Consider the following 12,682-nt stretch of genomic DNA (forward strand, 5'->3'; position numbering starts at 1 on the left):
TGCTGGCCAAATTATGGTTTTGTGTGAATCTAGATTATCGTGCCGTGCGCTGGCGATGCTGCGGCCGACGGGTTATTATTAGTATTACTACTATTATTTGCCCGACACAAACACACACACACACAGCCAAATTCCATTTCCGGCCGGCCGCTCGCGCGGGGATTGTGTGATCATGTTTCGTGCCGGGCCCAGAGAGAGGGCCAAATTTAACACATTTTTTGTAGTTCGCTGTTTTATGACAGGAAAAGCAGCACCGCCGAACCGAACTCGTAACTCATTCGCGAGCATCGCTGGGGAGCTTATTTTACAACGTCTTTATTTGGTTTAAATCGTACCGTGTGAGTCCCTGGACAGTCCTCGCTGTCGCAAGCCTCGATGGCTCGGTTGTAGGATTAACTGAAAAAATTCTGCGATCGGCTCGATTTCGTGATGCGTCCACAACAAACCTAATCAACCTCACGGGGATCGGTTTCCAGCGGTCGGCTTCAATAATCTTTTTTCACATTCATCAACACCACGGAACCGCCGCTCTCGCGTCGCCTCGGCCACGGGATCGACGCACCACCGTTTGATGATTGATATCGCCAGCAAGAAAACACGGGATGAGACCGCCAAGACCGCCTCGGCAGCTCCGGATAACGAAAGCGTGTGAATAGCTGGCCATAAAACTGTCCAATCGCGGTCGTGAGTTCCGCCGCGCCGCGCTGATCCAAAAGCGTGCAATTCCAATGTTTTGACCCTGGAGCCAGCGAACGGCAGCGATCGCCAAGTAGCCAAGTGACTCCACCTAATCCTCACACGTACACAGTATCGTATCGCCCCCTTTTGCGCCCTTAAAGGTTGGCGAAAGCTGGCGAAAACTTTCCTCCTCCTGCGTGGCATATTCTATTCGCGATCTTGATCATCAAATAATCATAAAAGCCACCCGGGCCATTCGTCAGACGGTTCCTCACTCACGATCGGTATGGAAGAGAGGCTCTGGAGTCTCTGGACAAAAGAGTCGAGATGAAAGGGAGCCAATGGCTCGTAGAGCCAATGGATGCAACTGCCGACGCCAGAACTTGACGAATGCTCGCCAAAACCGGATAAAAGGCATCCCGTTGGCGGCGTGGAATAAATCGTGGCTTTCCCAACAAACGGCCGGCTGCTGCTGCTGCAGGTTGTGGCTGCGTTGTGGTAAAGGCGACACGTCCCGTAACGTCCGAGATCGGCCGCCGCCCATCCTCGGCGTCAGCTGAGCTGCGAGTTTGTGTTCCATTTCGCCTTCGTCAGTCGACTGCGTCGTTTCTCTGCTCCCGGCGCGGCTACTGGGAGCGACGGAAGGGCCAATAAAACGTTAGGCTCAAACAAATTTTCACACTTGTGCTCTAAAATTCCTTTCCCTTGGTTCGCTGGTCGCTTTCGTTCTGGGCTCGGGTGCTCGGCATCGCTCTTTTTTTTGCTCTGTCTCGTTTCTTCCGTCTCGTCCGTAGCCATCCGGCTGGATCCAGGTTCATCGACTGTTGTTTCGGGACAGCGCCTGAACTGAAAGCTCGCGCTACACCATCTTTTAATGATCAGTATTTTGCCAAGAATGCCCACGATCGGCTCGCCTGTCTCGGCTCGCCCTTGAAGACTCCAGAGCCCAAGACCGAAGACCCAAGCCAAGATCGATCCGCGCTGGAAGCTCTCCCCGCTGAATCTAGATCTCCAAGCCGGGGGTCCCCGCCGAGGGGACGGGACGAGGGCAATCCATCCATTCTCTGACAGACTGAACACCATTACGACGTGAGAAGAGCCCACAGCACTCGCCACGCACCCAATCCATCCTTTTAGATGAAAATAGCGTTTCAATTCCCAGCCGCTGCTCCGGGAGCTCCGGCCTGCAGGGTGTTGTCCTGGCCGCTGCTCTCCCTCCCCTCTCTCTGGCGGGGTGGGTTTCCTTCCTTTTGGGTCGTGTTCACCGTTTCGTTCAGTGCACTCGTAGTCTGCAGCGCAGTTGCCGGCCCGCCGGAGCCTCATTTCCAATGCAAAGCGCCGCGGCCCACCGGACGGGCGTATGAGCGATCCCTCCCTCCATTGGAATCATTAAACGCAGGGCGCGCAGAGGAAAATCACGACCCGACTCGCGGGAATCTTGGAATACGATAGCAGAGGCCTCGGTGGGCCGCGTCGAGTGCCGTGACACTAAACGATACCACTTTTTAATCGGACAGAATCTTTGCCAGCGCTTGGTCTTGTAGCTTGAACAGTATTTACCGAAATGAAAAATGAGTCGATCTCGGTTTGATCACTCGACAGAGACTCGACGATCAGAAGACAAAATGTCCACTTCTCAATCCTAGGATGGATGAAGAACCGTTCCCAGCGTCCAAAAGGCAGTCGACGCCGAGCTGGGATGAAATAGTAATTCGGTGTGCTATTGAATTCGTTCATATTAATGTGACAAAGAAACGAAGAACCGAAGCAAGAATGGAAACGGAACCGAGAGGATTGCCTCTCGAGAACAAAAGTCCATGATCTAGAACCAGCTACGTAGTTTCAGACAATTCAAATAGTATTAAAAATAGAGTAGGGCCTTAATTTCGAATAGTTTCCATTAGCGACTTTGAACGGCCATTACGACTGCCCGGAATGCGAACCGTACACACGCGATCGATCGGTCTTCAATCAGATCTTATCCATTTGGTCTGCTAAACCTCGATGCTCTATCGTGCAGCGAAACCCTTTCTCGATATTTACCACCTTTCAGACGCTCCGGCCATGGCCGAAAAGTGAAACCATTTGGCGAGGGTATTATGCATACGCGCAGTTTTCAATCGCGCGCGCCATCATTTCGAGGTGTCGAAAACGGGACGACTGCCCAAATACGTAACACGCTTAATCTCCATATAAATGAGCAGCAAACATCTCAAACATCGCCGCCGCGGCCGCCAGCAAACAACGGGGAGCATAAGCGAAAACGCGACTTGGGGCGAAAGGCCAACCAAAACGATAAAAATAACACCGAGACACGTCCATCGGCTTAACGGCTGCGCGGTGGCACAAGTGATCTGATTTTAATGATCTTCAGATCCGGATCTGGCCCCATGTTCCCAACCTACTTGGCACGGCCTCTCCGTTACGTAAATTCCCGCACCGGCTGGCTCTTTGGTCGGTCGGTTTGCTGGTCACCCAGATGAAAGATTTCGTTCGCCCGACACATTCGAATAAAAACAGAAACATGGCTCTTTAAGCTTCATTAATTTATTCATAAATCTAATTAGTGAACACTTTCGTTTTTCAGTCGACTATGCTCGAGCCGGTGCCGGGCCGACACCTCCATGAAGGCGAGAAACTCTTCGTCCCATTCGGGTTCGTCTATCGATCGTCCGTCCGTCGTCCGTCCATTTGCTTCGATGGCTGCTCGTAGGGGAAGAGAATCGAAAGATTTTCGCAAGACTTTATGCAATGTTGGCCCGGACAAACCATTAACGCTCCGGCACCGACGCTCTAAGCACCCTTTCACCGGCCGCTTACCGTTCCAATCATCTGCACTTTCGTCTTCCGTATCGCCGTACGGATCGTCCTTGTCGGGATACTCTTCCTCCGAACCGCTCGTTGCGTCCGCTCCCTCGTAACGGCGGGTGGCCGCCTGGCGCCTGAGGCGGGCATTCTCCGCTCTTAACTGCTGGGCGCACAACTTCCAGTAGTTCATCTGGTGCTTACTGTGCCACTTCACTATCCTCTGGTATGCCCGGATCCACACGTTCTGGGCGTTCTTCAGTTGCACGTGTGAAGGTGCTGCCGGAGTGGCACAACGTTGGAAGCTGCGTTTTTGCCCCGACACGCAACCGGATGCCGGTGGAGGATCAATCGCGGCCCCCGATTCTTCAACACTCCGGTCATCTTTTGCATTCGGGAGTTCCGGTGGCGGAGCGCAGCAGAACCGTTTCGCATTCTTTTTGCGCTTCAACTTCCGTTTGTTGCGAAGTTTGTTTCTCGTTACTTTCATGCTGGACACGGTAAGCTCCGCGACTCGTTTCATACTCGCGCAGGGCCAGTTCCGGTGGGTTTACTCCGAAACACTTCAAACCCGATTGCGGAGTAACTTTAAGCCCGGTTCACACGTTACTGCTACTTTGGTCTGCGCAGATCAAAGTCGTTATCGGATCGTAGTAATCTTTGGAGCGTCCACACGCTACGATTTCATAACGACTTGCGTCGTAAACCCGATACGTTGTGCTCACTTATCGGTCACAGTGGTCGAGGAAATGGCTTTTCAAGCGAAGCAATGATTAAATTTCGTAAAAAACTCGCGCATCAACATGTCAACATGTCAAACCACCATCAGCACACGCACACATACACATTTATGTTTGGCTGCATAAAACATAAATATGCTATAATTGTGCCCAGTCGTTGTGAAAAGCGACGCCAGATGTTCTCATTCGCATTCTGTTCGCACATAATCAATTGCAATAACTCAACGTTCATAAATAGTTTCCTGAGATACTGAATATTGTTAATGGTTGTTAACAATCTTGCCTTTAAAACAAAACCGACCTGTTTGCATCAGAACCGTTTTATAGCACAGGGTTTTGAAGCACCCTGTACAACCATAACGGGCTGTCAAAATAGTTGTCAAAACATGACCAAAAATAAGACAACATAAAACAAGAAAGCAAAGTTTCACCAGCCCCCTTTTGTTTTGTTCACCACGAAAGACGATCTCAGATGGGATCATTGTTTGCACTTTGCTTTCGAGCAGCCAATGACGACGGATTCCAACAGTGAGCAAATGTAAATTGTTTGCTCTAACGTTGAATACAATCGCTTGGACAGGAAATCCTCCGGGAACAGGAAGTGAAAAGTGTCGAAACCAATTCGGACAACGCAATTTTCGCCGAGCGGCTGTAAAGTGATTCATTGAGTGTGATTTTCAGCTACCCTCCCGAGGCTTAACAGCCTCACACCCCCCGCAGACAACGATGATGGACAACGACAGTAGCGGAATCGAGGTAATTGGCGGCTGACTCAACAATCGCACTGCGTTGTGCGATAAAGAAGGGTGGGGAAGGCTTTCGGACGGATGTCCACACGCACACATTCACACACACTGTGACCTTACGGTGGCGGGGGTCTGCTCAAGCTGTCCTTCGAAAGTGACGGCAATTTTCACCTCCCAGTGGCTAACGTTGGCTACTTTTTACTATTTTTGCACGCCTACTGTGTGCAGGAAAAATACATACAGAACGGCGTGCTGTTGAAGAAAGTGACCGCCAGCTACATTTCGTTGCTCAACGCCGAAGGAATCCTAACGTTCGGCAAGTGCACCAAAACGGACCTGCACGTGTTCGAATGGAGGCCCGAAACGTGCGATGTGACCGACTCCGAGAGCCTCGAAAGCGGCTGGTCACTGGTGGATCCCATCTCGCGGCAGTCGTCGCCCCTGCAACCGCCACAGCCTTCTTCGTTGCCGGGCACCACCATCAGCACGCCGGCGAACGATCGTGCCGGCAGTGAGGAACCTGCAAGCGGCACCACGAAAGCCAAACTGTCCATCCGGGTGTTTCTGCGCGATCTAAAGGGCCTCGAAGCGTACAAGGACGAACTGAGGTTCTACAGCACGGACCAGCAACTGCACAGCGTCTATCTGTTTCGCCAAACATCGACCACGGTTCTGGTGCAGCTGCTGGAACGGTGTCGCTGCGTGCGGAAAAGCACTCACCGGAAGAACTTTTACCGCTGCATCGACGATCCGGACCAGGACAGGCTGCAAAAGTCCTTTTCCGAGCTCAACATCGCGGACATACGTGCCCGTTCGATACCGCGGCCGTACATGAACATGCTCTCGAAGCTGGTTCACGTTCAGCTGCCACTGCACAGACCGGGCGCCCAGGTTGCGCCAGGCGACGAAATTCGGTTAAGGAACCTGCTTGCAAACGGCGAACCGGACCCGGATGAAGCGGACGCCCATCGGCCGGATACGCTGACGGAGCCAATCCAGGAGCGCACCAGTGCCGCGCCAGAAAGTCGTAAACTTGCCCCGAGGCCACCGGTTCACCGGGGTCTGCCGCTGGATGCTGGCACGTGGGAAGAAGTCAAGTGCCCGAACGGGTCCATTTTCGATCCGGAGCGTGTGAAGGAAATCATATTCCGAGGGGTAGGTACCAAACGACCGTCTGGCGGGCGGCACAGTCTAATTTTAACGATAACGATTTGCAGGGAATTAAACCGGATATCCGGGCCGAGGTTTGGAAATACCTGTTGGGTCTGGACTGCTGGGAACACACGGCCCAGCAGCGGGACGAGCGGCGGGCGAACAAAACGCAGGAATACTTCCAGATGAAGCTACAGTGGCTCACGATCACCCCGACGCAGGAGCACAACTTTTGCGGGTATCGCGAGCGCAAGTGCCAGATCGAGAAGGACGTCAAGCGTACCGATCGCACGTACGAGTTTTTCGCCGGCGACGACAACCCGAATCTGACCAAACTGCAGGACATCCTGATGACGTACGTGATGTACAACTTCGATCTGGGCTACGTGCAGGGCATGAGCGACCTGCTGGCCCCGATCCTCAGCCTGGTGCAGAACGAAGCCGAGAGCTTCTGGTGCTTCGTGGGCTTTATGCACAAAGTGTTTGCCAATTTCGACATCGATCAGAAGGGCATGAAGCAGCAGTTGGAGTACCTTCGAGTGCTGCTGGCGTTCGTTAACGAGCGCCTGTTCAATTACATGCGCGAGAATCAGTCGGAGAACATGTACTTCTGCTTCCGCTGGCTGCTGGTGTGGTTCAAGCGCGAGTTCTCGAACGCCGACATCATGCAATTGTGGGAGGTGCTGTGGACGGGGTTGCCGTGTCCGAACTTTCACATCTTCGTGTGCGTCGCCATACTGGACCAGGAGATGGACGTGTTCATCGATGGGCAGTTTAGCTTCACCGAAATCCTGAAGCACGTCAACGAGCTGTCGGGCAACCTGAACCTAGCGGCCGTCCTCGAGCAAGCCGAAAGCATTTACCTGCAGGTCAAGCATTCGCTCGAGTCGTCTAAGGAACCGCACAATGAGCTGCGCAAAATTATCGGCGAAGAAATCACCCCGGACAATGCAAACGGTGCGAATAGTACCGACGACGATGACGACGACGACGACGATAGCTGCATGTCGATCGTGAACGAGCGGTCGGCGGAGGAGAAAGAAATTCTCCAACGCAAGCTCGACGAGGCGTGCGATCTGTCGTTGAGTTACATGTTTTTCTAAAGGTGCCGACGGTGGCCGGCGGAAACGATTTAAAGAGACGACCAGCATCACACAAGCAGCGCGAATGCGATTGTACATTGAATGATTTATTAAACTTTGTTGGACTTTCCTAAACACCTCTCTGGGCGCTCATCACTCACTTGGTCTTCCCGGCCCTTTTATTGGCTCGAGCTATTTTGCCTTTCAGCGATTTCACGTCAATCTTTTCGGTCTTCTGGCCACCCTTCGGTTCCTTGCGGGATGGTTCGTCCGGTGCCACGAAGTCTCGCTCACGGCGCCGCTTCTGGGCCGACACATTGCGTTTTTCCTTGGCCGCCTGTTCTTGCGTCTTGCGGGCACTCTTCTGCTCGTCCGTGAGGAAGTATTCGCCCGAGGCGAGCTGTTTGTCCACCTTGCTCTCCAGCAGCGGCGGCGGGAAGGGTGTGTATTCGCCCTTCTTCTTGACCACTTTCGGTTTGGCGCGTTTCGATGTGTTCTTCGACTGGAAGCGGGGCAGAAAGCGTTCCCAGTTTTCCTCGCGCAAGTTCTCGTCCTTCATCAGTTCCCGCTTGATCATCAGCGCTTTGATGTTGTAGATGGGATGAATGTTTTTCATCGTCTCCTCGACCACCTTCCGCACGCACTGGAGACCTTTGTAGGGCCCGATCGCCGACACGGTTGCCCCCTGCACCAGCACGTAGCAGTTCGTTAGCAGCTCCAGTGACTTCAGTGTGCAACCGTTCGGGCCGATCAGTCGACTGCGGCGCTTCACGAATTTGTCCTTGTTGCGCACGAGGTTCTTAATTTTGATAATATCGCAGCTTATCTCGTCCTCCAGCACCTTGACGGCCTGCTCGTACGGGACCGAGCGGGACAGCAGTTTGATCAGATCGCGTGCCTTCAGAATAATGAACGGGTCCCAGGTTTTGCGCGTCGTCCGAACCGTCATGTTGCCGACGATCAAATCTAGGTCCGCTTTGATGTGGTGCGCCGAAAGTGCCTTCTCGACCAGGGGCCAACATTCTTTGACGTACTTTTCGCGGTACTTTGGAAACAGACACGCGAAGGAACTCTCTTCCAGCAGCCCGTTCGGGTTGTCGGAGGGCTTGAATTCGGGAATTTTCAACAGCCACGCATTTTCCACTGGCCCACTGAAGTGTGCCACATCTCCGGCCTGATCTCCTGCGTCCGACTCCGAGTCACTCATGTTCTGTACGCGCGTTCGTACTTGGTTTTACTAGATTGGGGATGTTTTCGAGAACCCGCACACGTTGTTGACCGATCGTTTATGTTTACTTTTCTGGCAGCATTTTGACAGTACAATCGCCCTCGGGGAACGAGTCGATAAGGTAAAATAAATTTAAAGCTGGGTCTTAAATCACAATTAACCTAATTGAAAGGATCATAGAACAAGGTATTAACCTTTGAAAATAGTTACAAACTGGAAAGAAACCAAATAAATCGTTGCTTCGTTTGTACATCCATTCGCCATTAGAAGAATTGCGTTCCCAAAGGCATGCTGTCAGATTAGGCCGAACGAGTGATGACAGAACATGCCCAAGTGCATCACCTAAGCCGAAGCAATCCTCCGAAACGAAGCTTCCGACCGACAAAGGCAACCCGAGATAGTACGGAAGTGCGCCAGAGAGTTTGTTTTTAATTTCCGTTCCGTATCTCGCAGAACTTGCCGCAGCCATGTTGATCAAAGTGAAGGTAATTTGCTGCTCACGGCGCAAAGGGTGTTTATGATAATGTTTTCTCTTGTACTTCCCGCGATCCTGGGGGCTTGGCATTCTCCCTACCACACGGAAGACCCTGACCGGCAAGGAGATTGAAATTGACATTGAACCTACGGACAAAGTGGACCGAATCAAGGAGCGAGTGGAGGAAAAGGAAGGCATTCCTCCTCAGCAGCAGCGTTTGATTTTCTCCGGAAAACAAATGTAAGTGTCCGCCTCGCGATTGAAGGGCATTCGCTCAAGGGGTTCCATTTTAGGAACGACGATAAAACCGCACAGGACTACAAGGTGCAAGGAGGGTCCGTGTTGCATCTGGTGTTGGCATTACGCGGTGGCTTGTTTTAGAGCGGTGCGAATATGAAGCGTGATTCTTGGTCGCGGAATCTGTCGCGCGCGCGCTGGTTGAACGATGAGCGAGATTGGCCCGAACCGTGTCTCCGTTTTGCTTTAAATTATTAATTTGATATTGTATCGGAAAATAAACTCATGGAGTGACGCATGAACTTGCAGCGTGTTTCCTTTTCGCCCAGAGTTGTTTGGCCCCTTCGGACTCCCAGAATGATTCTGCGAAACACCATACGTTGCCAAAACATCTTAGTACACGGGTCAATAAGAAGTGACTCACGCGGTTCGAGTCGGTCGGGACATTTTTCAGTATGAAATATTTCACGCGTTTTTTGTGGCTGTCAAATGCCGGGTTTGTTTACAAAAAACCAGCCTGCGGGTGTTGAGAATTCCTACGGTTTTCGATAGTGCGGCCGCTTTAAACATGGATACTGCGGAACTGTGTAAAGTGCTGGAGAACACGGCAGCTCTGCAGCCCAAAGGTACGAGGCCCATTACCGCCTCCGCAATGATGGTTGAAACGTCTTTTACTCAATTTCAGAAGTAACACTCCAAACGCTTTCGGATTGTTTGAAACCGGTGCTCGATCACCCGCTTCCACCGGATGTATCCTGTTCCGATGTCATGTGGCAAACCTCCTACCGGTATCTGGCCGTGCTGACAGAGTTTTCCAAAAGCGGCCTTATTGAACGACAAGCGGCTGGCAGCAGCGCCTCGGAAGCAGAGGAAGTGATAAACCTGCAAAACCTGTCGCACTTTATTGCCACGACCGAACTCGTACGCCAGTTTACCCTCCATCTGTATCTTCCCCGCGAACTGCGAGGGTTGTCCACGTGCGAGGCACAACTGATGGCGATAGTGGACGCCAAAGAGTGCGCCCGCCGACTGTCGCACTGCGTGGCCCAGTACGGCGAGCTGTTCCAGAGGAAGATGTTGGCCTGTCATCCACGGACGGCGGAGTGTGCAATGGATTTTTTGGCCGGTGCGTACCATCTTGATCCGATGACTTCGGCCAAAAGTCGGTTAGATCTTTTCCCGACCAAGCTAGTGTTCCGCTGTCTACTGACAATCAAGGGCACATTTGGAGTCCCGCACGATCTTTCAATGACACTGCACCGCGATCTGCTGCAGATGACGGGAACGGAAGGAGGATTTGCCAGTCTATGCCGTACGCTATTCACGATCGGTGAATCGAACGAAGGGATACCATCGTGGCGCAAGGCTGAAGTGATTGCTAAAATCGTTGCAAGCCGTGGCCACACGAAACAATTTTACAGCCAGGTACTGACCGACTGTTTGGAGTTCTACCGATGGGCTTCCAATGACGGGACAGATGACGCACTGATATACGCGGGAACGTGCATTGAGTGCCTGAAGCGCTTCTATTCCCTGCCCGCCGCCTACCAAGAGCTACACAAGCGCATTGAGACGCACTTTTTCGGACGCTTCGACGAGTTAATGAACCCCCCGGAACTCGTCACGGGTTATGTGTTGTGTGAGCGGAGCGGACTGCTCTCTACCCTTCACGATTGTAGCATGGCGTTCAGTGGATCCAGTCTCAGTTCCCTACCGTCGGCGATGCTGGTGCCCTACATTGCGTTGTTTACAAAGCTCTACTCACTCCTGCCGATGAGTGCGGACGAACGCAACTACTTGCAGAGCATGACCATATTCTGCCTCGCCAATCGAACCAAGGATGAGCTGAGGCACGTGCTGATCGATGCTATTTCCGGTTCTACCGAAGACAAATTTATGAAACACCTCCATCCGCGAGTCGTGGTGAAAATCCGAGTAGAGACCGAGTCAAGCTACAGCCTCGTTATGGGTCCTTCCCGTGAACCAGAAGGCGACGACGAGAACCTGCTTCCGGTGCTGGTAGAGATGCTGAAATCCTCAAATCGGAATCTTTTGCTTTACGACACATTCGTTATTCTGCTGAGGGAACTTATGATCATTTCGAGCAGCGATCAGCCACCGCACGACGATACTAGCCTCGTCGATGAGCCGCAGGTGATGATCTACAAACGGTTCCACCGAAAGTACACCGTCATTCAGTCGCTGATGGAACTGATCAGTCACAAGCACTTCCACGCCCAGCTCTACGACAATCCGAGCGAAGTGATCGTCGTGCTAAAAGCATCCGTTACGCATGCAATCGAAACCGCAGAGGCCCCCCAGAGGTCCGATATGCTAGAGATTATAGTTTCCATCTTTCAGGAATTTCTAACACGAACCCGCCACTTGAAGGAAGTGGACCGAATTTTGTGTCTCCTGCAACGCTACCGAACGTCCGAGGGCTGCTCAGTTGAGCTGGCAGCCCGGATAGATGTGCTTTGCAGCCATCCGACACCGGACGAAGGTCAGGCGACGGGGGCGACGGCTTATCGCAACGCCTTTAGTTTGTGCTCCGACGCAGAACCGTATTGTAAGGTGTACGGGACGACTCTCTTTCTGAAGCTGCTGAAAGAACGGGACCCAGAAACGGTCGCCCAGCGTCACACCGTACTCATACTGGCTCTGGCAAATCTTCGCAGCGATGAGAGCTATGCTTTTCTCAATTCCGTGCGCCTGTTGGTGGCCCTTTGCGACGTCCTCGAAGCGGAAGTGATCGACGCGCTGGTCAAGGAGTATCTGAACGAAGCCAACGACACCGACTACCGATTAAAGATCGGTGAGGCCACCGTTAAGACGGTGGAAACGCTGGGTCCTCTAACGATACGCTACCGGGACGCACTGTTAAACTGTTTTCTGACCGGCACACGCCACACGCTGGATGAGTTTCGAACGTCAAGCCTCTCGAACGTTGGCGCCATTTGCCGAATTCTTTCCTATCAAGTGCACACCTTTTTCTATGAGGTAAGCTCGGTATCTGTCGCTCGCTGGACATTGGACAAACGTCTGCTCAATCCCGCCCATTTCTCTTTCCGTCGTAGCTCTTCATGATTTTAAGTGCGATCGTTCAGACGGACCAGTATCTTCCGGCGCGACGGGCCGCAATGCTTGTGTTGGCGCAGCTGATCGAAGGAATGGACGGGCTGATGGATTTCCAAGAGTATCTGCTACTGATCTACCGATTCCTCAAGCACGTGATAGCGACCGATAAGGACGACATAACGAAACTACAGGCAGCCGTGGCTCTCGATCATCTGAAGTCGAAAACGAAAGACTTTCTCACCATCAATCCGCAGGATCTGGAACAGCGAATGTTTGGGCGGGTTATCTGAAGAAGTTGGACCACTTTCTTTTATCAATGGGATTAAAATCTTTATTAAAGACAGACGACGTCTCGCTCTCGCTCTTTCTTTCTCTCTCTGTGTCTCTCGTACGCTTAAGGTTTAAAAGAAGGATTAATTAGACCGTGTGGCCTCGCCAGAGCACCACCACCTTTTGTCTTC

General features: G+C 52.3%; 5 protein-coding genes across 5 annotated transcripts; 3 read left to right on the forward strand and 2 right to left on the reverse strand.

The window, feature by feature from the left end:
- Positions 1 to 3,241: 3,241 nt before the first annotated feature.
- Positions 3,242 to 4,033, reverse strand: LOC128273885 (uncharacterized). Its single transcript, XM_053011948.1, has 2 exons — positions 3,499 to 4,033; positions 3,242 to 3,381 (listed from the first exon to the last, which is right to left on the reverse strand). Exons 1-2 carry the CDS (start codon positions 4,004 to 4,006, stop codon positions 3,242 to 3,244), a joined length of 648 nt encoding a protein of 215 aa, XP_052867908.1. The 5' UTR covers positions 4,007 to 4,033.
- A 781-nt stretch (positions 4,034 to 4,814) lies between these two features.
- LOC128275675 (TBC1 domain family member 17) lies at positions 4,815 to 7,328 on the forward strand. The gene is made up of 3 exons (XM_053014258.1): positions 4,815 to 4,979; positions 5,198 to 6,124; positions 6,187 to 7,328. Exons 1-3 carry the CDS (start codon positions 4,950 to 4,952, stop codon positions 7,222 to 7,224), a joined length of 1,995 nt encoding a protein of 664 aa, XP_052870218.1. The 5' UTR covers positions 4,815 to 4,949; the 3' UTR covers positions 7,225 to 7,328.
- LOC128275676 (KRR1 small subunit processome component homolog) lies at positions 7,296 to 8,410 on the reverse strand. Its single transcript, XM_053014259.1, has one exon. It carries the CDS (start codon positions 8,408 to 8,410, stop codon positions 7,361 to 7,363), a length of 1,050 nt encoding a protein of 349 aa, XP_052870219.1. The 3' UTR covers positions 7,296 to 7,360.
- A 365-nt stretch (positions 8,411 to 8,775) lies between these two features.
- Positions 8,776 to 9,445, forward strand: LOC128272260 (NEDD8). The gene is made up of 3 exons (XM_053010036.1): positions 8,776 to 8,916; positions 9,016 to 9,146; positions 9,200 to 9,445. The coding sequence occupies exons 1-3, from the start codon at positions 8,899 to 8,901 to the stop codon at positions 9,285 to 9,287; spliced, it is 237 nt and encodes a 78-aa protein (XP_052865996.1). The 5' UTR covers positions 8,776 to 8,898; the 3' UTR covers positions 9,288 to 9,445.
- A 266-nt stretch (positions 9,446 to 9,711) lies between these two features.
- Positions 9,712 to 12,511, forward strand: LOC128273483 (transport and Golgi organization protein 6). Its single transcript, XM_053011452.1, has 3 exons — positions 9,712 to 9,769; positions 9,829 to 12,143; positions 12,221 to 12,511. The coding sequence occupies exons 1-3, from the start codon at positions 9,712 to 9,714 to the stop codon at positions 12,509 to 12,511; spliced, it is 2,664 nt and encodes an 887-aa protein (XP_052867412.1).
- The last annotated feature ends 171 nt before the right edge of the window (positions 12,512 to 12,682 follow it).

This window comes from Anopheles cruzii, chromosome 3 (genome assembly GCF_943734635.1).
Source record: "Anopheles cruzii chromosome 3, idAnoCruzAS_RS32_06, whole genome shotgun sequence".
In the NCBI taxonomy this organism is placed as follows: Eukaryota; Metazoa; Arthropoda; class Insecta; order Diptera; family Culicidae; genus Anopheles; species Anopheles cruzii.